Genomic DNA, 24094 nt, shown 5'->3' with positions numbered 1-24094 from the left:
GCATCTCTGAGTGTATCAACACTCTTGGGCGAGAGAGGAAGCATCGTACCCTGTTCTGAAGTTTCAGGACTTTCTCTGGAGACAGAAACAGTCTTTGGCTGTGTGTGTCCAGCAGCGCCCACAGGTGCACCATGCTCCGAGCAGGGACCAGAGAGGACTTCTTCCAGTTGACGAGCCACCCGGGGGCTTGTTGGAAGTTTACCGTCAGTTGTAAATGACTGAGAAGAACATCTTGAGAGTTCGCCAGGATCAGCAAGTCGTCCAGATACGGCAGGATCCTGATTCCCTGATGACGCAGATGAGCTGTCATCACAGCCATAACCTTGGTGAAGATCCGAGGGGCCGTCGCCAGTCCAAACGGCATAGCCTGGAATTGATAATGAAGGTTGCCAATAGCAGATATTGCTGATGCGATATGGCAATAGGTATATGCAGATAAGCATCTTGTATATACAGGCATACCATATAATCTCCGGGTTTCATGGCCAGTACAATCGAGCGCAGCGTTTCCATACGGAACTTGGACACTCTCACAAATTTGTTCAGTGATTTGAGGTTGCGTATAGGCCGGAAAGAGCCATTCATTTTCGGGACTAGAAACAGGGTCGAGTAGTATCCTCCGCCTTTCTGGGACAGTGGTACCAGCACTACCACTCCTGTATCCAGGAGGGAACGCACAACCAGGTGTAGAGCTTGCGCCTTCAATGAGTCCAAAGGGACAACCATCGGTCAGAACTGGCGAGGGGGACGTCTCTTGAAAGAGACTGCGTACCCGTGAGAGCATTAGGTCAACCACTGAAGGTCGACCTGGGCATTAGGTCGACATGCACTAGGTCAACATGGGCATTGGGTCGACATGTACTAGGTTGACAGGTGAAAAGGTCAACATGAGTTTTTTTACTTTTTTGCTGTCGTTTTCTTTGTAAAGTGATGGGGAACCGCAGTTAGTGCATTGTGTCCCCTCGCATGGCGAGCAAGCTTTGGGCAAGGTTACCGTTCTCAATTGTAGTCCATGTGGATCGTAAAGCATGAAAAAGTCCAAAAATGTAAAGAAAAAAAATTGAAAAACTCATGTCGACCTTTTGACCTGTCGACCTAGTACATGTCGACCTAATGTCCATGTCGACCTTCAGTGGTCGACCTAATGACTGTCGACCTAAGTTGTGTCGATCTAACCACCGTATCCCGATACAGCTGGGATACACTGAAAGTGAAAATCGCACAGCAGATATAGGCACACACAGTCACAGTGACAATGCAGATAATTATTTTAGAACTGCACTGGACTAGATATATATATATATATATATATATATATATATATAAAACAATGCGCAGTCTGAGACCGGATGTATATAAGGGAATACTCGTACAATATATATAGTAGGTACACTTGTTCTTAACTATCGCTGTCTTAAAATGACATGTAGAATACTTAAGTGACTGTAGAATCACAGCACTGATAAATCAGGTGGATTTACGGAGGACAACTACCCAAAATTTGAAATCTGTATTACACCACAAGCGCTGTAATACAGATTTCAAATTTCGGGTAGTTGTATTCATATCTAAATGTGGTGACATTTTCTGAAGTCTGCAACATCTAAGCTGCTTGGTGCCAGTTTGAAATACTCCCCAAAAAACCTTTTCCTTTTGGATTTACAGAGGAGACCATACCCTGCAGTCCTGGAGACCAGTCGCAGCTACTGTTAGAAGATGGTGCCCAGCGTCCCAGTCAGGGAGTGAGGGAGAGTGTGAGGCAGCTCCAGGGCGGGAACACCAGCAGTAGATGGTGCCCGGAGCTCAGGGAGGGGCTACAGGTCAAGCGCCTTATTCCCTATGCTGGTCCCCACCACCTGGTACTATGGAGCCTTATTAAAAATGGATAATGTATTATCTGACCTGTGCTCCCCTGGATATAGTGGGGTCCCTGTATGGAGGACGTAGGAATTTGGCTCAGCTGCTTTGTATATATACTGTGTGCCGGCGGAGGGGCAGGGTCCTGTGCTTACTCCTCCCACACCCCGCACAGGCCATGCCCAGACCACCCTCGCAAGCTGCTGGTGGCTACTGGTGTACTCTACCCCCAGACTGGCCGTGAGCTGTGCGGAGACTGGTGAGCTACACGTGCCAGTACTGGTACAGTATATATATATATATATATATATATACTGTATATAAACGTCGCAAACAAACACACACTTCTCTCTCTCTCACACACACCTGCTCAGCATGACAAAGGCCCGGCTCCCAGCAGCAGCACTTCCAGAACCCCAGCAGCTCCAGTGTGAGTAGCGGAATGCAGATATCATGTGACATAAGCTGTGAGACATCTCACAGTGTATGTCGCGGATATCGGCAGGTCTGACAGGCATTCTATCTGACCATGTATGCCCAGCATAAGAAATAAAATGTGTCTGGAAAATGTTATATTACACCAGCTATGCAAAAGGGTTAAGCAGTCCAGAAAAAATACAAATGAAACCTGGAGGCACATGCACTCAGCGAGCATGTGGATCAAGTAACTACAGTACATATGGCATATGTCCATCACAATCACACAGAACTAAAATAGACAGCAGGAAACAGAACACACTCAATCCAATAAACAAAACGTCACTGCCATTTCAGAGCACTCCACACCAGGGGATGTGATAGAACAGAAAGCAAATGACTTGGGAAGTGACTGGGAACTGACAGAAATGCTGCTAAAGGTTCACCACATGGATGGAAGCCAGAACACATGCATCAGAGGTCTCTGGTGGGGATCAGTATGATTTACCTACTGTCAAAATACTGATGGTCAAAATACAGACAAGGTCGAAATACCGACATGGTCAAAATACAGCCATTTAAAATGTTGACATAGTCAAAATACTGACTTTTAAAATATCGACAGGTCAAAAAGTCGACACGAGGTTTCCACATTTTGGGTATGTCGACATAGGTCGACATGGACACCGTATAAGTGCACCGCATCCCCTCGTATGGCGAGCACTTTGGGCACAATGCCTCGCTGCCCTCGGCACACTATTATATTCCCCCTCCACGTCCACTGAGATGGTAAAGTATGAACAAGTCAGTTTCAATTTCAATTTTTTTGACCTGTCGACACTTTACATTTCGGTATTTTGACCTTGTCAACATTGTTAATGTTGATATTTTAACCATGTCGGTATTTTGTCCTTGTCTGTATTTTGACCATCGGCCAGTGGTTGTCGGTATATACCGTCTGTATTTTGATTGTAGGTAAATTGACTGCATCCCCTCTGGTGTACAGGGTTAATGGGAGACTTTGAGGTTTAGTGATCCTGTATTATGTGCATGGGATCAGTACGAGATCCCGGCGGTCAGGAGACAGTTGCCGGGATCCCGGCGGCGAGTGCAGCGTGTGCGCTTGCCACGCTTCGGGCTCGGTGGCGACCTTCGGACACTACAAATTTCTATTCGCCTTCGGGTGGTGGCGTGGACCACCACCCAAGAGGGGTAACCAGCCAGCGGTCAGGACTCCGACCGCCGGTATTTCAGCTGGTGTCGGGATTCCCAAGTCGGTATCCTGACCGCCGGGATCCCAACAGGCGGTCAATTGACTGCCTCCCGTGTGCATGTACTGTATATACAATTCTAATTCCACATTTCAGTTCTACAAAAATATTTCTAAAAATAGGTATAGCTACTCTACATGGAATTCTGCATAACCCACAGCTGTGTCTCCATGCCCCATGTGAACTTAGTCTACATTCCAACACCCAGTTACTGACAAGCTATAACCCTTTAGCCGCAAGTGAAGATGTGACGGTGTACGACTCTGTATTGCTGGCTCCGGAAAATGCGCAGAACAAAAACACACAGCATACATCTCCATATTAGAGGACTCTACAAATTATAGGGTGACCCATCTTTGATGAATTAACAGATACTAGTGGTAGCAAATACAGTGTGATCAAAAGAAATGATAACGCTAGAATTTTAAGAAAACATTTGCAGACGGGTTTGTCCATACAAGGAGAAAGAAAGAAGGGCAGTGGAAATTACTGTAGGAGTACATGCAATACATACATGAACTGCTAGGTCGATACGATGCTCCTGGATAGCGCCTTCCCATCCTGGAGAGTCAGAACATTACAGCCTCTATAACATCTGCTGGGGAGGGTGGGGCGGGGGGGCTTCTCCTCTAGTTGTCAACCTTTGAGAAGAAGAAATACAATTCTAGATTAGGATTTTAAAAATTTTCATACATTCAGTTACAACACACAAAACTTTTATTCCAAATGTGCCATCACTCTAGGATGGAGGTTAAGGGGGCAGTTGGTGCACAGAAGCCTGGATCATCAGAGTCGTCTTTGTGGAATTGCTGCTTGACGCTGCAAAGCTAATACAATGGTATTCTGCATATATCAATCCCTGCAATGCTCATACAGGAGGTGCCCGTCAGGGAGGATAGGAAGGGTATGAGACACTCACCAGGTGTAATGGAATGTAAAGCACAAATACTGTATAAGCATAGTCAGAATCAAACAGAGACCAGGACTGTGGTCACTAACAGGCTATAGGTCCAGACAGGGGCGGATTGGGAACAAAAAGCGGCCCTGGAAAAATTTGTACTAGTGGCCCCACATGGGCAGCACCAGAGGTGTAAGAGGTGCCATGGGCCATGGCAGAAAGCACCCTCCCCCCAAAAAAAACTTTCCAGATAGTGGACATGTCCAACATCAAGGGGGAAGTTAAAAAGAAATAAAATTAAATATTATGAGCACATTATATGATACACATTCAGAATTTAGGAAACTATATCATTCTTTAGAAATATATATTTTCTTGCTTATTACATTAACCGTATCCCAATCACTAGTCACTCAATCCTATATGTCAGCCAAGCAGGCAGACAGAGCATACACTAGATCATCTGCAATCACAGGCTAAGTGGCAAAGTCATTTTCATATATGCAAATTATTTTGCATCTTATTCATTATGTCTATAAAAAGGATCACATGTCCTCAAACAAAACAGGCCCTACAGGTACGTTGGCCCACCGGGAATCTTCCCTGTAAACCCTATGGTCAATCCGCCTCTGGGTCCAGATATCTCAAGTCTTGGAGAGTGATAAATAGTACAGTGATAAAGTACCAACCAATAAGCTCCTAATACTCCTTTCAGACTGCTTTAACACTACACTTAGACCTGTGATCGACCCGGGAGAGCCCCATTTACACTGATCCCGGGATATCCCTGCAAATACATATGTATGTCATTAGAAATGGACATTTTTCTGGCTCACATAGATGAGGTCACAATAGCCTAGCAATGGGAGGGGTATTGAGTATTAGAAAAGTCATCACATGTTTGGTTAATTAAATTTTGTTTATTTTGTTCTTATAAATAATAGCATCCTTCACTGTGCCTGTTACCGGTTTCTTTATTTCCTTCTCCCCCTTATGCTGAGCAGCTCTCTGATCTCTTAATCTGTCCAGGTCGCCATATTGTCTCCTCCGCTTCCAGGGCTTCTCCTCCGCTTTCCCGAGCTCTGGATGATGACATCATCTTTTCTGAGCCCAAGAAAGCTCCAATGAGAGGCCTTTAATCAGTCCCGTGTACTGAATACCGGGTAGGGCCCATTCACACTGCACCGCATCCCGGGTTGATTCTGGATTCAACCCAGGTCAAGACCTGGGATGAAATGCCGGGACGCTCAACCCGGGATATTTTTTCAGGACCCTTTCACACTGAGCAAATTCCCTGGTTGATTCGTGTTCACGTGCAATAACCCAGGAAATATTTGTCAGTCTGAAAGAGGTATTAGTAACGTGTTACAGGCTATGTTTGAAAAATGACAGTTAGGAGCTGATTGGTTGGTACTTTATCACCGTGCAATGAATCACTCTCCAAGGCTTTATAAATCTGGGCCTAGGCCTTTTGTAGTGCTCATAGTATTCCCTTTGCAATATATTTCCAGCTAGGAAAAATATCCACTGAATAACTAATATACTATACATACAATCTATTGAGCTGCTTATTTGTAGATAATTCTATAAATAAATAATGTTACAGAATTCCTGGCTTTATTTATAAAAAAGTATTTAACAAGCCTAGATGATTAAACTTGTATCTGTTATGAATGCAGGACAAGATCTCTGTGAATCAGAAAGTAGGGTGCTGGTATCAGTAGGGGGATGGTTTAGCGGGAATGCAGTCATGTGGCCGGTGTTCGGGAACCCAGCGGTCACCATGCCGACGGCAGAATCCCAAGCGCTTAAAATGCTGGCCAACGGAATGCCGACCCACAGGGTCTATTCCTACTCGTGGGTGTCCATACAGTTGGAATAGAACCTGTGGCTAGCGTAGCGAGTATCACGCGTTCCCAACCCCAGCGACTAGGGCATCTGAAATATATTTTTCGCCAACTGTCTCCAAAGCAATATCAACATGTGCCTCTGATAAAGCAGGGTCCAGTGCAGGACTCTTATAGGATGATTCATCCTTACTTTTCACCAAGGTAACAGATTGGTTTCTCTGACTTTACCGTCTGGAAATTATGAAAAACATCATGCATCTGTTCTTTACACTGCAAGGAGCACATATATACAGTAGTCACTAAGGGTCATTAATACACCACAAACGTGCAGGCCATAAATGTTGTACAAATGGCTCTATTTACACCATACAAGTACATCAGTGTACTGTATATAAGCTTTTTGATTTTGGGAAGTGTCTTCATGCAGATATTGTTGATAAGGCAAAGACTACATATAAAAGTCCTGCTGTCACATTTAGACAAGCCCATACATAAATTCAACTTTTATCTTTCTCCCATACTGGTCATCCTTTATCTTGAAGAAGTAATGAGAGTAAATAAAGCCTGGTTAAGGGTCAAGGGGCACTAGGAAGGAAAATGAATTAGGGGCAACACATAAAGAAAACAGGTAACCTGGGTGTATGGGCCCCACTGGGCCATAGATAGAGTCTAGGCTGCCTACAGGATAATCCAGCACAGAGGGTAATGGCCCATGATCTCCTTCCTTACAGACGCATTGATTTGCAGGGATAAAAGAACTCTTTGGATACCCACTAAACTCATATCACCCCCTAAATACACAAACGCCATCTCAAAGCCCATTTATGTATCTTATCCACACAACACAAACTGTATACTGCAGCTAGCCTCCATTCAGCAAGGATCACCCATCAGCAGTAGCTACGTATTCCGTCCTAGCAGTCTTGGACATCTTGCTAAATAGCCTTACATTTAAAAACAAATAATGCATAATCCATATATTATAGTCTCATCTGTGGGGATTCCATTGGTTTTAGAACATACAACACCATACAAATATCCATGACAAGTGCCTACATTTCTATTCACCATCTGCAGAGGAATCTCAGTAATTTTATTTTTAGTGTACAAAATGCTAACAGTTATTTCATAAAATATGTTCTTTAATTACACAAATTATTACAGTCTATATTTTATCAGGTGATTGACAAGAAAATACAGTCACAACTTTTCCATAGGAACAGCATTATCACAGAGAACATTGGCAGAAGTCATAAGTTAGGGTAAACTAGGAACTTTGAGAATTTATGGTACAGGAGTTTCTACAGGACCTCTACTATTCTGTCTATTTTGTAGGACAGTTCATCTAACAATCAAGTTTAGCGTTGCTCTGGTTTTTCTATAGCCAGGGAGATCCGCCATAGCAGCAAAAAGGCTTTTAATTAGAGCCGCTGTGTAAGAGTCCCTGCTAAACACCGTGAGCTGTGGGGAGCCAGTGGAGAGACCCTCACCAAGGTATTCTAATTGGGATGGGAGTTGCTGGCAACAAGAATTAAATCCTGATTACAATAATCTCAGCACTACAATTGGCTACAGTAATTACCTCTGTACCTGCTGGTAGCCATTACACACCCTTCACTCACAACCTAGCTTTGCAAGTACACAGTTTGGGGTGTGGATTATTAGATCTACACTAAAAAGGTCTACAGTCAATAAGTCATCCACTAATGGTAGTCATGCATTAGGTTGACAGGGGCAAAAGGTCAACGGGGTCAAAAAGTTAACATAGTATAAGTAGACAGTAGGAAGCATCGACAGAGTCAAACAGTCGACGTGTAAATGGTCGACACAAAAAAACTTAGACACTTTTTTTTTTGGGGGGGGGGTTGTTTTGTCATAAGCCCCATTAGTGTTCCAAGGCTGGTTACTATTCCCAATCATAGTTTACGTGGATGGTAAAGTATGACAAAGTTGAAACAAAAAAAAAAACTTGTCTACCATATGTGTATGTGTGTTTACCATTATCATGTCGATCTTTTGACCCTGTTGACCTTTTGAACTGTCTGCCTTTTACATGTCAACCTTTTGACCCTGTCTACCTTTTGATCCTGTCGACCTAATGCATGTCTACCATTAGTGGTAGACCTATTTACTATAGATCTATAGTCCGGATACTCACAGTTTGGTCATCAGTGGTGTTGTGATTAAGGGTGAGAGTCATTGGTTCATACATTCTATATAAACCACTGCTTTCCCATCAACAATTTACAGTCCCCCTCCTCTTCCTCCCCGATGACAATGGCATAATGTCTTATTTTATTTACTAGTCTAATTACAGCACTGTCCATTGCTACCCTGTCCTCTAAGAGCAAGATCGTTGGTCAAAGGAAGTGTTTCAACCTGCTTCCCCTGCCATCAGCAAGAACATAGCTCTGCCTGATTTCAGAACAATGATTTTAGAACATGGAAGAGGGAAGGCAGTGATTAATCTCATTAGTATATACATATGGTGCTGTTCTGCTACTACCCGCACCCCCACGGCCAGCTCAAAGTGGCAGAAACTTTGGCATCTATTAACTACTGCATATATGGCAGAAAATGAGAAAAAGGTGGTGATATTCTTCACTTTCTGCCATATTTGGTTACTTCAAGGGTTGAATTGTCTGGCTCTGCTAATTATAGAATATTTTAACCACTAAATTATGGTGATTTATATATATATATATATATATATATATATATATATATATATAAATAAGTGAATATATTTATGTATATCATAGGCTCCTACATGGCTTGATGGATTTGGACCAAACTTGGAGCACATACCCTTCACTATCCAACTTAACATACTAGCAGGGTTTAAACGGAAAAAAAATCCACCCCTTTCGAGGCCAGGCATATATAAAAGGCATCTGACATGTATAAAATTCATTGGTTTGTTTGTTGGTTTGTCTGGTTATGCATTTGGATACTCCTGCATTAACTGAGATGAAACCAACGTGATGTGGTCCAATTGGATCCTGGCCAGGTTTTAGGGAGGTAAGGGTCCCGGCCGGACCGCATGGCAGAATGCGCAGGGAGAACTTTGACCCAGGGAGCCTGTTTGTGGGCTGTCCACTGGATGGATTTGTAATAAAACTTCAGAGTGGTAACTTTGGATCCCAGAAGACATACTAGAGGGTTGGGTCCCGGTCTGGCCTCCCGTTGGTGTATGCAGGACAGAACTTTGGCCCAGGGAGCCTGTTTTGGCCTTTACACTGGATGGATTTGTAATAAAACTTCAGAGTGGTAACATTGGATCCCAGAAGACATACTAGGGGGTTGGGATCCCAGGAGATCCTCAGGGCTACTGGCGACACCCCAAAAACAAAAATGATACTCGGCAGCCACCTCAATGTTGTGTTTGAAGAGCTACTAATTATTTTTAGAATGTTGACAGTTACATCCAACTCATTGATAAATTAATAACTGGATAAATTAAACTCTGGCAACAGGTACGGGAGTGCTGCTGAAGGGGAGACACATCCCCTTTGCAGTGGGAAAGGGCATGACCATGACTCCCATATTTGCCCACGCCCACCAGTACCCTGGCTCCATTGATCTTTGAACAGCCCTGCATATGACCTGATCCCACTAAAATTGCAATTATGCATACTGTCTAAAACTGCTGCATTACCAATTCCACCCAGACAATGAACTTCTAATTTCACTGGTAACAGTTCATAGTTAATAAGTACTTTAACCTGCAAATTATATTTTTATGATTCAGAATAATGTGCCCCCTACTGTACATTATTACACATAATAGAAAACACTGGAATTACTGAGTATGCACTACCCAACTTTTATATGGTCTAGTAACGCCTGAGTAACTTCTAATTTCCTTATAATATTACAGCGGGGGCATACTGCCCAACGTCAATGAGAATTGCCGTCATTTTATGGTTCTCAACCTAAACCACTTCACAAATATTAACTTTACTCAAGTTATCATAAATCATATGAAAGGCCAGCCTAATGGCGCATACACTGTTAAGAATACTTTGCATATTACTATTATTTACATGTATGTAGTTTAGGTGCTATATGTAAACAGGAAAATAAAGTATTTGTAATTCCATGATCTCAATCACGGTATCCACATTATGTGCTGTAATACCAGGCTGGAAATGTCACATGAATTTATGTTAGTAACCTGTTGAAATGTCATAAAGCTGCTCCCAATCCTCTAAGATTTGACAGTAATTCAACCAGTCCAGCTGTAAAATGTGTTTCCCTCTTCCCGATAACTGGTATAAAATGACTGACCGACTACATTTCTGCTACGCTCATCTCAGCTGTGAGTTTTCTTCTTGTGGAAATAAAAATCATTGCTTTTTCCGAGCTGCCAAGATAACACCATGCATTCACAATGTTATCTGTTATGTGCCTGAAGCAAGACTAGCTGACATCAAGACAACATTGGTGCTGCGGCAGATGCTAACTAAAGCCCTAACGTTTAAAATCAGAAGACAAGTATATGACTGGAGTTGTCTGGTTTCGGTCGGCCCCATATTCTGTATGGCTGGAACACCCAAATCCTCATTGGATTCAAAAGGATCTAATTTATTTTCAAACACCAGTTCAGTGCCATCAGGTTCATTTGTCAGGCGCAGTGTGGGGATGTGTGTTTATCCGGTTCACCGTTACAAGCTGTCTGCAAATCTCCAGCCACCTAGTAATCACCCAACACAATCTGCTGTAATCGGTTTTTGCCTTTCCTCGGTGGGGTTGGGTGGTGGCGGGGAGTGAGGATTACACTCTCTATTTCCATGTAGTTAAAGAGAGCCTGTCACATTTTTATTTACAGATGAAGCACATCTTGTGTTAAACTGTGCTCTCCAGCACCTGTCACTTAGCAATCTGCTCACACCGTTTAACTGCGCCAGACTGCACTTGTTAAACAAAGAAGCAGAGGCGGTTAACAATAGGCAGGATAACCTGGGGCAGGTTTGTTTTTGTTAAGTACACACTGTTCGTAGCCTTTAGCAAAACCATCCCCCTCACCCTGTTCTACCAGGAGATGCTCCGTACAACTGGTGTGGAGCAGGCATAATCATTAGACAGATAAAGCACTGTTCAGTATACAATTAGCATACAGAGTGTACACTTTGGAGGAAAAGGTTGTCCATCAATAATTAATGTCTTTATACCATCGATGGTCAGGGTCCGATGGTTGGTTTTCCCATCAATGGCGGAGGACCAATGGTGTCCCACCATTGATGGTTTTAAAGTAATGGTGTGCCAAGCAGTGTTGTGTTTTGCTAATACAAAGGACTCTACTCTGTGATTGGCTCCCAGGGGCTTGTTTTAAGCAACCCAGGGGTGGAGCTTCAACTATCAATGTTCAACAACATCAATATTCTACCACAGATGGTTACCTGCCATCGACTACTTTAATGGACAACCCTTGTGATGCTGTGATGTCCGGCTGAGATCATCACCATAGAATACAGTGGGATAGTGGGGGGGGGGGGGGGGGGGGAATTGGCAATGTTGGCAATGTTACTGGTCGTGGGGTGCACAACCCACCATTCTGGAAGCACTACTGGCAAGCGAGCAGTTTTGAACTCAGACTTTTAAATATAGTTTGTACGTTTGACCACAGCTGGTATTGCTGTTGTGGAACAAAATGGAAGTATTTTGCCCAGTGAAATAACTATCATCAGTGTCTTCCGATACTTGGGCTATGGACATTAGTTTTTGCTGGGATTTTTCTTACCATATCCTAGAATTTGAATGGATGGAAAATTATCTAAGTGCAGCATTTAGTGCCTGTCTGTTGGAATAACTGTTCAGAACATCTTGGCTGAAGTGTTGGCACAGGAGACGTTGGCTGGATGGCATAGATTGAATGCCATGTCTCCAGCTGCTGCATATTTCTTCAGTAGAATCATGTTATTTCATCAAGATGTTGTAAGGGAACAAATTATACATTTAGCGCTTCACGTATGAAAGGACTACTGAACCTAAAATACAAGCGGTCTCGCACAGAAGTAGTACAAGTCCCATACTCCTATATATCGTGAGTTTCCAGCAAGGTAGAAAAGCTAAACAGGTTTCATTTATTTCATATTTATAATTCAGATGAGGGTTTAACTGACGTATCATAAAACACTTTCTAGCACAGAGGTTCTCAAACTCGGTCCTCGGGGCCCACACAGTGCATGTTTTGCAGGTCTCCTCACAGAATCGCAAGTGAAATAATTCGCTCCACCTGTGGACCTTTTAAAATGTGCCAGTGAGTAATTAATACACCTGTGCACCTGCTGGGTTACCTGCAAAACATGCACTGTGTGGGCTCCTGAGGACCGAGTGTGTTGTGTACAATTCAACAACTGCAATAAACAAATATATGCAAGTCTGAAAACACACCAACTGTGTCAAAATCCAGGTCAAGTTCCAAAATGGAAATCCACCAGTTGGTTAAAATGAAGGCTTGCTGTCCATCACAAAGACAAATTTGTAATACTGAGTGGTGCCAGTGTGAGAATGAGTACCTTGGCACAGAGGTGTGGACTAGCTGGGGACAGGATGTTAGGTAAAACTTTGTTTTACTTTTATTGTTATGCAGCTTGTGGCAGATACTTAGCATTTATTGTAGGCTTTAAAACAAGTTTTCTGACATATTATAAATTGTGGGCTGAAGTGTGCAGCATAATAGCTGTTAGTGACACTCATATAGGGCATGTTACGAATTGTGGACAGTTCTGAGAAATGCAATAATTTAATTTAACAAGAACTTAAAGTCCTTATCTGGTAATGTAAAGCTTGCAAAAATTAATAACATTTCTTTGGGTTTTGCCTGCAATTTTGACCAGAATTTACTGTTAATAAAAAGCAATTCTTATAGAAAAAAACCCATCATCAAACCATTACTTTGTAGAGTTGCCTAAATCTTGCGTAGACTATGGCAAAATGCTTGCATCTTATGGTAACAACATGGAAGAGTTAAAATATTACATATAATATTAGAACTGTATAATTTGGCTTTAGCGACAAAATGGGTCACATACAAACATTTCATCTTCAAAATTAAAATGTGCCCTCCTCAGTGATCAGAGCCCTGCTCAAAAAATCTTAACGTGAACACTAAATGATTTGCATCTAGAATAAATAAGGGTCAGTCCTGATGAAGTACTCTTGTGATGAAACGCGTTGGATTTTGGTTTGTCAGGAGAGATAAACATTTCATTTTTTATTTGGTACAAGTTTTAATGTGTATACAAGGAGCCTTTACATATAAAAAGCATGCTTTAATAATGAGGCACCCCATCTTTATGCATATATTCTAAATGTCTGAAGATCTCTATTGGCCTGTTTAAGCAGTTATTTATGCTTAGGACAAGTTAATAGTTTAATAAATACATAATTCTCATCAATAAATTCAGACTTTAAAGTAAACTACAACATAAATGGGAAGTTGAGGGGCAGAGAATCTTGTAATGGGTGAAATTAGTCACTTTGTAGGTCAGATAACCCAGATTATTGACTCCTTCCAATAAATCAGTTTTTATACAAATAATTTCTTGCTTAAAGAAAGATAACTTTTATTTTTTTTAAAACAGGAACATTTGTGGAGATAGTTCTACACACAAGAAACATTTCTAATCTAATGCCTACAAGGGTAAATGCTATGATAATTCCTGCATCATGATTAAGCAGTGAGAAACAGATGCTCCTGCCTTTGTGTAGAGACGCCAGGATTACAGACAGCCAACTTGTATCAAACTGCAGGAATAAAGCAGTGGATTCTCTATTGCCAAACCATGTTGGTACTGGCCGATTAGAGGCATGAAGCCTAAATTATCCCTGTTATCATCAGGAAATAACTTCAAGAAGGTTTCAGCCAAAGTGTTAAGTCCGCAGGTTGCTTTCCTTTGACTCACCCCTTGATGTAGCTGTTGGCAGTAAGTAGTCTGGGAAGCTGGGAAGACGTGACTTCAGAAAGTACAGAGACGGAAGCTGAAGGAGGAGTCGGCAGGAAAAGCCAGGTCAAGAACCAAAAGTCACAGAGAATAGTACAAAATCAGAAGTCAGAATTATTTATTACACTGCCCAACATTGTTTGGTGCCTGGAATGTTAGTATTGATTTTGGTTATCTTGGGCGTGCTAATTCCAAATACGAAAACAGTTTTTCTCTATCAGCTATACTTTTTGCGCATGCCCAGGCCGCAGCACATCGCCATCTGGGAGACCTTCAGTCTGAGAAGGACGTCATTCGTCCTGGTTGTCAGAAACTTTCAGGGCAACCACAAAGCTCAAAACTATGCTGAGCTAGTAAACAACATGCTCATTAATTCCAGAGACCTTGAATGTAATATGAGCATAAAAGTTCATCACTTACACAGTCACTTGGACCGTTTCCAAGAAAATTTGGGTGATATGAGCGAAGAGCAAGGTGAGATTTCAACAGGACATTAAAACAATGGAAGATCGCTAGCAGGGAAGATGGGATATACATATGATGGCAGATTACAGCTGGAATTTACAAAGAGACTGTCCACACAAAGGCCCTCATTCCGAGTTGTTCGCTCGCTAGCTGCTTTTAGCAGCATTGCACACGCTAGGCCGCCGCCCTCTGGGAGTGTATCTTAGCTTAGCAGAATAGCGAACGAAAGATTAGCAGAATTGCTACTAAATAATTCTTTGCAGTTTCTGAGTAGCTCCAGACCTACTCACAGATTGCGATCAGCTCAGTCCGTTCAGTTCCTGGTTTGACGTCACAAACACGCCCTGCGTTCGGCCAGCCACTCCCCCGTTTCTCCAGACACTCCCGCGTTTTTCCCTGACACGCCTGTGTTTTTCAGCACACTCCCGGAAAACGCTCAGTTACCACCCAGAAACGCCCCTTTCCTGTCAATCATTCACCGATCAGCAGTGCGACTTAAGTGCTGCAGGATCCACAGCAAAACTGCTAAGTTTTTAGTTAAATAACTAAGCGCATGCGCCCTGCGTGCTTTGCAACAAATCGCAGCATAACGAAAATCGCCAACGAGCGAACAACGCGGAATGACCCCCAAAGTCCATTCAAGAATGTCCCACAAAAGCAGCTTCCTAAACTCATTTTCTTTTCATTTATGGTTTCATTTTATTATTTTGAAGAAATTTTTTTATTTGAGGCACTATAGTGTTACTGTAATGTTAGTATGTCTTATTGATGTCACAAAAATATTCTAGAAAATATTTCTAGACAATTTTTGTTTTTCATTATGTGAATCATAGGCCTAATATGAAATAGGGTTACACAAATCAGACAATGTTTATATCTCAAAAATTAGAGCTGATAGACAAAAATGTATGTTATATTTGAAATCAGCACACCAAATATACATATAATCAGCTCAAAGATCTTCGGCACCAAAACACTTGTTGGGCTGTGATAATTATCAGAAACAAATTTAAGACTAACGCTCTCAAATCCAACACAAGAAGGCTGCAGAAACAGGAACACTAGAGGTATAAATAGGTTTGAATTTGGCACCCTGGAAACATCAGTGATTAGCTGACCACTATCACCAGGGAACCTGGAAGCTGAACGGCTACAGAATGGGGCAGCAGGAAAAGAACACTGGTTTGCAGGCTTTGGTAAGTGCACAGCAGTTTCCAAGATCAGCATATCATAGTCTGAAGTGGGACACTGCTTTTTATAAACTAAAAGGAAAGCAATCCCTTAATTGTGCCCGCGGCCGATATATATTTCACTAAGATGTGGGCAGGATGTGGAAGGGCCACCTACCCCTGCAGGAATCCATGGAGTCTCAATGCACCAAGCATGGCAAGGATAAATAAGATGATGTTTTTCAGAGCATCAGTGAGTACCTGCTAGGAGCTTCTCAAAGTTGTCCAAACCAACATGATGGACAATGGAGAACCAGAGAGAGTAACAACTGCCAACCCAATCTCATAATTTAGAATATTATTCTAAAATGTTTTATGTTGTATTCACATGTAGATCGGGTGGCAATGTACATAAGTAGTTATATGTATCCTGAAGGTGAGGACTTCAGAGAAGTATGCAATCATACTGTTGAAATTCAGAATGTCGACACTGTAATGGTGAATGGTTATGAATGTTGACAATTTAATTCACAATGTCGATCGACATGGTCATAATGTTGACAATATGTCGACATGTTCCAATTCCATGCCCACTGAGGGAAGCTAGTTCCAGTATATGGAAGCACAGTCCTGTCTGATTTTTCCTGGGGCTTCGTCAGTCCATGGCATTCTCTTAGGTTTCCATGCACTTTGTTAGTCCCCAACATCCTGGCATAAAATGAGAGGGTTGTTTATGGCCAAGCTTGCAGGGAAAAGACTGTACAAGAGAGCAACTTACTGGCATCACAGTACTGAACTGCATATATATGAATCTAATAATCCAATCAACAGTTTAAAATGTATTATGGCCAATGTTTCACTACTGAACTGAGACTTGGGACTTTAATATTATATCTCAGTTTCCACAGATCAGTGTTGGGAGCCCTACTTGTTTAGTTAGGAGTCTCACTTACCACAGCTAACTATCACATTGACTTAGGAGTCATGTAAAGTATCAGATCAGCCTTTCATAGAAATGGCCCTGTGGCTACAATCAGCCCCGTCGTTAATACAATAAACCATGCATTAGAAAAAGATATGTGGCTAGGTTGCACTACTAAATCCAACTCTTGTATTATTGAAAGTAAGCTATAAAAGAGAGCAGACAATCAGTCCTCCATAGCTTGCTCCTTAATACCTAAATCACCTAACAAAAATAAAATAAGTCTTAGAAAATCAGCAATAAAAGCATTACAATTTACTTACAAACTGTATGTGTTGGGAAATGCAAAAGCACGGTTAGTAATTTATGTCTTAGTTTTATGTCTCCATTATAAAAAAAAAGAAATAAAAAAAGGAAAACTTGGCTTTTATTCAAAGCCCTATATAATTGTAAATGAGCGCTGGGGACATTCTGCTGAACCGCGCGCTGCAGATGTCATTCGTATGCAGCACACAATAACAAATTTAAAATGAGATGCTGAACAGCCCACTCCTGGGAAATCTAAATAAGTACTTGTAAATTACGAACTGCACTGATACCGGATTCCATATAAGTGGTAAAGACAGCATATTGCTGCAGAAAGGACATAACTACTTTATATCCCTGCTGAACTGTAGACTCTGGCTGCAAAACTTTTACTGCACAAGCAAGCAGGGACCACAGAGGGTGTACAAAGTACTGTGTGGCCCAGACTCTGCTCTTGGGCCTCATTATAATGGAGCAGATGGAATGACCACTGAAGGCCAATGGCCATGGGTCCATTTAAGAGAGATACAGTGTTATGAACTGAGTACCTGGAACTCAGGGGAGTATGCGGCAACCGGGGAGTTCCAGTACTCACGGGTAAAGCTGTGGCTAGAATGGATGACCACAGCAACTCGTGCTCTACACCCGACTTTGTTACTCCTCCCAGTGGTCAGTTGGTGCCTGCAGAGCTAGTCTTCTCCTTTAGCAGCCGCGTCTGAATGGGCGAATTAGGTCCGCCCAGACTCCGATGCCCCCAGATTTTACAAGGTAATAAGGTACCAACCGAGACTGCGAGTGAGTAAGGGGAAGGCTAACTAAAACCTGCAACACTAAATACACAAGTGATAATGAAAGCAACAATGCTCTAAGATGTTATAAGCAAATAAACAGTGAGAGCAACAATGCTCAGGGATGTTATAAATAGAAATGCAAGCAAAGAAATGTTTGTGTGGATACTCCACAAAAACCTGAACACAAGGCTGGTTGGATCTGGTCAGGTAATCAAACAAGCAAGGTCTCCAGGTCACGGTCACAACACAAGCTGACAGGATCTCCTACGAGCTGACAGGTTCTCACAGAAGTAGGAACTATCACCAGCGTTTTGGTAGTGACCAGAAAGGGAATATAAATGGAGTTGCACCAATCACCACAGGAACCCCTAATTACAAAATACCGTGCAGCTGCCCTGCTGCATGTCCCTGTACAACAGCTGAGTACTTAGTTACCCAGCAACAGGGAACACTGTCTGCTTCCGGCATCCCCGTTGCCAGGGATCCGGTGGCTCTCAGCGCCTGGCGTCTGCCTGTTGCTAGGCGCCGGGCGGGGGTCAGCGGGAGGTGTGGCATCCTGGCTCCTAAGCAACGGGGCGGGACGCGCGTCTCCCAGTGCTAACATACAGAAGCAGGTTGCTGACCTGTCCAATAGTTTTCTGGGAACCAAAGGGTGCTACATAGGGGTCATCATAGCACAATAACGTCTAACTTGAAAAATAGGTGATACAGAACTTGAGGTTTTTGTGATGTTGGAGACGTAGTTTTTTTTTCCTATGTAATGGTCGCTGAGTCAGAGGAGCATGCTATATTCTCCCTATAATCCTAGTAATATGTGTTGGAGTAACTGTTAACAACATGATGACCGCTAGTGACCGTTGCAGAGGATGGGAAAATGCAGAGAGAGTGAAGGAAATTAGTCAGTCTAGGAAGGCGAGCTGTTTATGTGAAAGACTGCGAGGGTGGAGAAGAGGAGGAGGGTTGTGGCATGAGGGGATCCGGATTGAAAGTCGACATTAACTAGGTCGACAATGTCTAGGTCGACCACTATTGGTCGACAGTAACTAGGTCGACAGGGTGTCTAGGTCGACAGGGTCAACAGGTCAAAAGGTTGACGTGAGTTTTTCACAATTTTTTTATTTTATTGAACCTTTTCATACTTAACGATCCACGTGGACTACGATTGGAACGGTAATCTGTGCCGAGCGAAGCAGTAGCGGAGCGAAGGCACCGTGCCCGAAGCATGGCGAGCGAAGAGAGCCATGCGAGGGGACGCGGTGCACTAATTGGGGTTCCCGGTCACTCTACGAAGAAAACGATACCAAAATAACATTAAAAACTCATGTCGACCTTTTGACCTGTCGACCTAGAACATGTCGACCTAAAGACCCTGTCGACCTAGACACCCTGTCGACCTAGTTACTGTCAACCAATAGTGGTCGACCTAGTTACTGTCGACTTTCAATACCACACCCGGCATGAGTCATTGCATGCTTCTACAGGCTCAGTAGTAAACAGTGCATACAACAGAGAAGCACAACCCTGTCGATTGTAACATCCAACCATTTTTGACCATGCCCCAATCTGCCCAAGCTGTGCACTATCAGCAGTCAGTCATTATGTTGACAATGACTGGTTGTGGACCTGGTTTCTTTCCCACTGACCTAAATCCCGGGTTGATGTGCGTTCACATGCAAAAACTCGGGATTTTAAAGGCAGTGGAAAAGAGGTATTAGGGGTCCCTGAGAACAGAAGTTGGAAATGCTCCTGTACGCCTTTACCACTTGTTTGCTGTCAACACAACTGGCATATATGCAAGCTCTGTAAAGTCTAGCAGCTAAGTGGATCTGTCAACTAACACTTTGTTTCAAACGCAGTACTAATAGTTAGACATTCCTTAAGTATGAGGCACACATCATTAGCATCTCCTAAAATGTATAACAATGATGCATATACTGTATATGTATATGCATGGTGTAATCTACCTGAATTCTTGATTATCCTGCACACCATTTCATTAGCAAGTAGAAATGGTTTGGGATAAACTAATATGCACTGTTAATTACCAGTGGTTTCTTGGTAAGGTGCACCCACACCTGTCCTTTCATATGCAAGGTTGTATACATAAACCCCCTAATTGTAGCCTGATATGGGGATGCTGATAAAAATAAAAAAGAGATTATTAGTGGGTGAGAAAAGCCTGGATAGAAGTTTAGGCCACACACAATAAGGTGCAATGCTGCTGTGCATGTGCATCCTGAGGCAAACGACATAGGGGGTAATTCCATAGAAACATAGAATTTGTCAGCAGATAAGAACCACTTGGCCCATCTAGTCTGCCCTTTTTTTTTTTTTACATTATTTTTATCTCTAACCTTATTTGATCCTTATTTCTTTGTAAGGATATCCTTATGTCTATCCCATGCATGTTTAAATTGCTCTACTGTCTTAGCCTCTACCACCTCTGATGGGAGGCTATTCCACTTGTCCACTACCCTTTCTGTGAAATAATTTTTCCGCAAATTTCCCCTAACCCTCCCCCCCTCCAGCCTCAGTGCATGTCCTCGTGTCCTATTGCTTCTCTTCATTTGGAGAATGTTTCCCTCCTGGACTTTGTTAAAACCCTTGATATATTTGAAAGTTTCTATCATGTCCCCCTTTCCCTTCTCTGCTCCAAACTATACATATTGAGATTTCTTAGTCTTTCTGGGTATGTTTTGTGATGTAGGCCATGCACCATTTTAGTTGCCCTCCTTTGTACAGTTTCTAATGTATTAATATCCTTTTGAAGATATGGCCTCCAGAACTGAATACAGTATTCTAGATGAGGCCGTACCAATGACCTATACAGTGGCATTATTACTTCTTTCTTTCTGCTGCTGATTCCTCTTCCAATGCAGCCAAGCATCTGACTAGCCTTTCTCATTGCCTTGTTACATTGCTTACCTGCCTTTAAGTCATCTGAAATAGTGACTCCTAGATCCCTTTCCTCCTCAGTAGTTTCCAGTATAGTGCCATTAATACTATATTTAGCTTTAGGATTTTTGAGACCCAAGTGCATGATTTTGCATTTTTTGGCATTAAACTGTAATTGCCAGACTCTTGACCATTCCTCTAGTCTACCTAGATCCTCAATCATTTGTTTTACCCCACCTGGTGTGTCTACCCTGTTGCATACCTTTGTGTCATCTGCAAAAAGGCATGCTTTCCCTTTAATGCCATTTGCAATGTCACCAATAAAGATATTAAAAAGCACTGGTCCAAGTACAGATCCCTGGGGTACTCCACTGGTAACATTTCCCTCCTGTGAATGCACTCCATTTACCACAACTCTCTGTTTTCTATCCTTTAACCAAGATCTTATCCATTCAATAATCCTAATATCCAATCCCAAACTTTCAAGTTTATTTAGCAGTCTCCGATGTGGAACAGTGTCAAAAGCCTTACTAAAGTCTAGATAAGCTATATCCATGGCTCCACCTTTATCCATCACTTTAGTCATACAATCAAAAAAGTCAATAAGATTTGTTTGACATGATCTCCCCCCAGTGAATCCATGCTGTTTGGGATCCTGTAAATTGCCGGATTTGAGATAATCTACAACTCTTTCTTTTAAGAGTGTTTCCATCAATTTCCCTACTACTGATGTAAGACTCACTGGTCTGTAGTTGTTTGCCTCTTCCTTGCTTCCACTTTTGAGCAGTGGGACTACGTTTGCTCTTTTCCAGTCCTCTGGAATTACTCCTGTAGCTAATGACTGGTTGAATAATTCTGTCAATGGTGCTACCAGCACCTCTTTAAGTTCTTTTAGTATCCTTGGATGTATCCCATCTGGCCCCATAGATTTGTCCACTTTCAGCTTTGAGAGTTCTGTTAGGACCTTCTCCTCTGTAAATGTACTTGTTTCATTTTCCTGAATTTCCCTGCAACTTAACCGTGGCCCCTTCCCCTCTCTTTCAGTAGTAAATACTGAGCAAAAATAATCATTAAGATGATCTGCTATTAAATTGTCTCCTTCAACAAAATTCCCAGTGTCCGTCTTTAGTTTTATAATTCCGCCTTTTGTTTTTCACCTTTCGCTTATATACCTAAAAAAGTTTTGCCTCCTTTACCCACTGACTGGGCCATTTTCTCCTCAGCTTGTGCCTTTGCACATCTGATTACCTTCTTAGTCTCCTTCTGTCTAACAAGATATATCTCTTTGTCTTCATTATTTTGTGTCTGCTTATATTTCCTAAAAGCCATCTTTTTTGCTCTCACAATATTTGCTACTTCTTTTGTAAACCACACTGGCTTCCTTTTCCTTGTGTTTTTCCTAACAGTTTTGATACAAAGGTCTGTTGCCTTCAATATTGCACATTTTAATGTTTCCCACCTCTCCTGCACTGCTTCCAAGATCCTCCACTCTGCCAAAGAATCGCTTACACAAGTTGATCGCAGCAGCAAATTTGTTAGCAGTTGGGCAAAAAAACATGTGCACTGCAGGGGGGGCAGATATATCATGTGCAGAGAGAGTTAGATTTGGGTGGGGTGTGTTCAAACTGAAATCTAAATTGCAGTGTAAAAATAAAGCAGCCAGTATTTACCCTGCACAGAAACAAAATAACCCACCCAAATCTAACTCTCTCTGCAAATGTTATAGCTGCCTCACCTGCTGTGCACATGGGTGGTCATTCCGAGTTGATCGCTCGTTATATTTTTTCGCAATGGAGCGATTAGTCGCTAATGCGCATGCGCAATGTCCGCAGAGCGACTGCGCCAAGTAAATATGCTATTAAGTTAGGTATTTTACTCACGGCATTACAAGGTTTTTTCTTCGTTCTGGTGATCGTAGTGTGATTGACAGGAAGTGGGTGTTTCTGGGCGGAAACTGGCCGTTTTATGGGTGTGTGCGAAAAAACGCTGCCGTTTCTGGGAAAAACGCGGGAGTGTCTGAAGAAACGGGGGAGTGTCTGGGTGAACGCTGGGTGTGTTTGTGACGTCAAACCAGGAACGAAACTGACTGAACTGATCGCAGTGGCAGAGTAAGTCTCGAGCTACTCAGAAACTGATAAGAAGTGTCTATTCGCAAATATGCTAATCTTTCGTTCGCAAATCTACTATGCTAAGATTTACTCCCAGTAGGCGGCGGCTTAGCGTGTGCAATGCTGCTAAAAGCAGCTTGCGAGCGAACAACTCGGAATGAGGGCCATGGTTTTGCCCAACTGCTAACAAATTTGCTGCTGCGATCAACTCTGAATTACCCCCATAGAGTATGTAAAACTAGAAAAAGTGATACTTTCCTTCAGCGCTAAATACTTCACACTTTTATATCGGGTGTGGGGTACATATGTAATGCACCGATTGCCAGGTGCAAAATAATGTCTAAAAAGCTTCACACTTATATGGATAGCACTAAAAGTGTACAATTTATTAAAACACAGATTAACACATATAAAACATGCAGGTTAAAAACATCAAGTTGAATGGGAACATAATCATACCAGTTAAAGTAGGTAGAGCCGCATATCTAACAAAGCAGAGTATTCCCGGGCAAGATAACCCGCTTATGGTTCCAACTCTTTACTGAGTCATTATAGATTACAGAGTCATTATAGATTTTTTTCACTGACCAGTTTTATAGATGTCCCAAATTTCTGTGCTTATTTTTACTTAATTGCAATCCGCCACTGGCTCAGCTTCTTTTCTATTACTGTGATTGATTAAACACAAACATTAGGATAGCGAGGACAATATGTCTCACAGCTGCTTTACCCATACAGAGAGGGAAATGTAATTCAGAGACCCAAATATTACTACCACCACAGACAGCAAGACAGACTCCTTTTATATTATCAGGAATGCACTGTTTTGTGGTGCTGAAATATCCTACTTTGTACATCTATAGGTGCAGCAGGTTACATAGATGTAAGCCTGTATATGGGTGGTCATTCTGAGTTGTTCGCTCGCAAGCTGCTTTTAGCAGCATTGCACACGCTAAGCCGCCGCCTACTGGGAGTGAATCTTAGCATAGTAAAATTGGAAAGGAAAGATTCGCAGAATTGCGAATAGACACTTCTTAGCAGTTTCTGAGTAGCTCCAGACTTACTCAGCCATTGCGATCAGTTCAGTCAGTTTCGTTCCTGGTTTGACGTCACAAACACACCCAGCGTTCGCCCAGACACTCCCCCGTTTCTCCAGCCACTCCCGCGTTTTTCCCAGAAACGCCAGCGTTTTTTCA

General features: G+C 42.4%; 1 protein-coding gene across 5 annotated transcripts in view; it reads right to left on the bottom strand.

Moving 5' to 3' along the window:
• The window catches only part of APBB2 (amyloid beta precursor protein binding family B member 2), a 501466-nt gene that overhangs the window by 375120 nt on the left and 102252 nt on the right, over window positions 1–24094 (bottom strand). For all 5 annotated transcript variants that reach the window (XM_063921023.1, XM_063921025.1, XM_063921021.1 and 2 more), the window contains exon 3: window positions 4060–4186. Coding sequence is in view for 3 of the 5 variants with exons in the window: in XM_063921021.1 (XP_063777091.1) it covers window positions 4060–4105 (46 nt within the window). In the remaining 2 variants the exon portion in view is untranslated. The remainder of the gene's footprint in view (window positions 1–4059; window positions 4187–24094) is intronic.

This window comes from Pseudophryne corroboree, chromosome 1 (genome assembly GCF_028390025.1).
Source record: "Pseudophryne corroboree isolate aPseCor3 chromosome 1, aPseCor3.hap2, whole genome shotgun sequence".
NCBI lineage: Eukaryota > Metazoa > Chordata > Amphibia > Anura > Myobatrachidae > Pseudophryne > Pseudophryne corroboree.
This window is presented reverse-complemented; position numbering and strand designations above follow the sequence as displayed.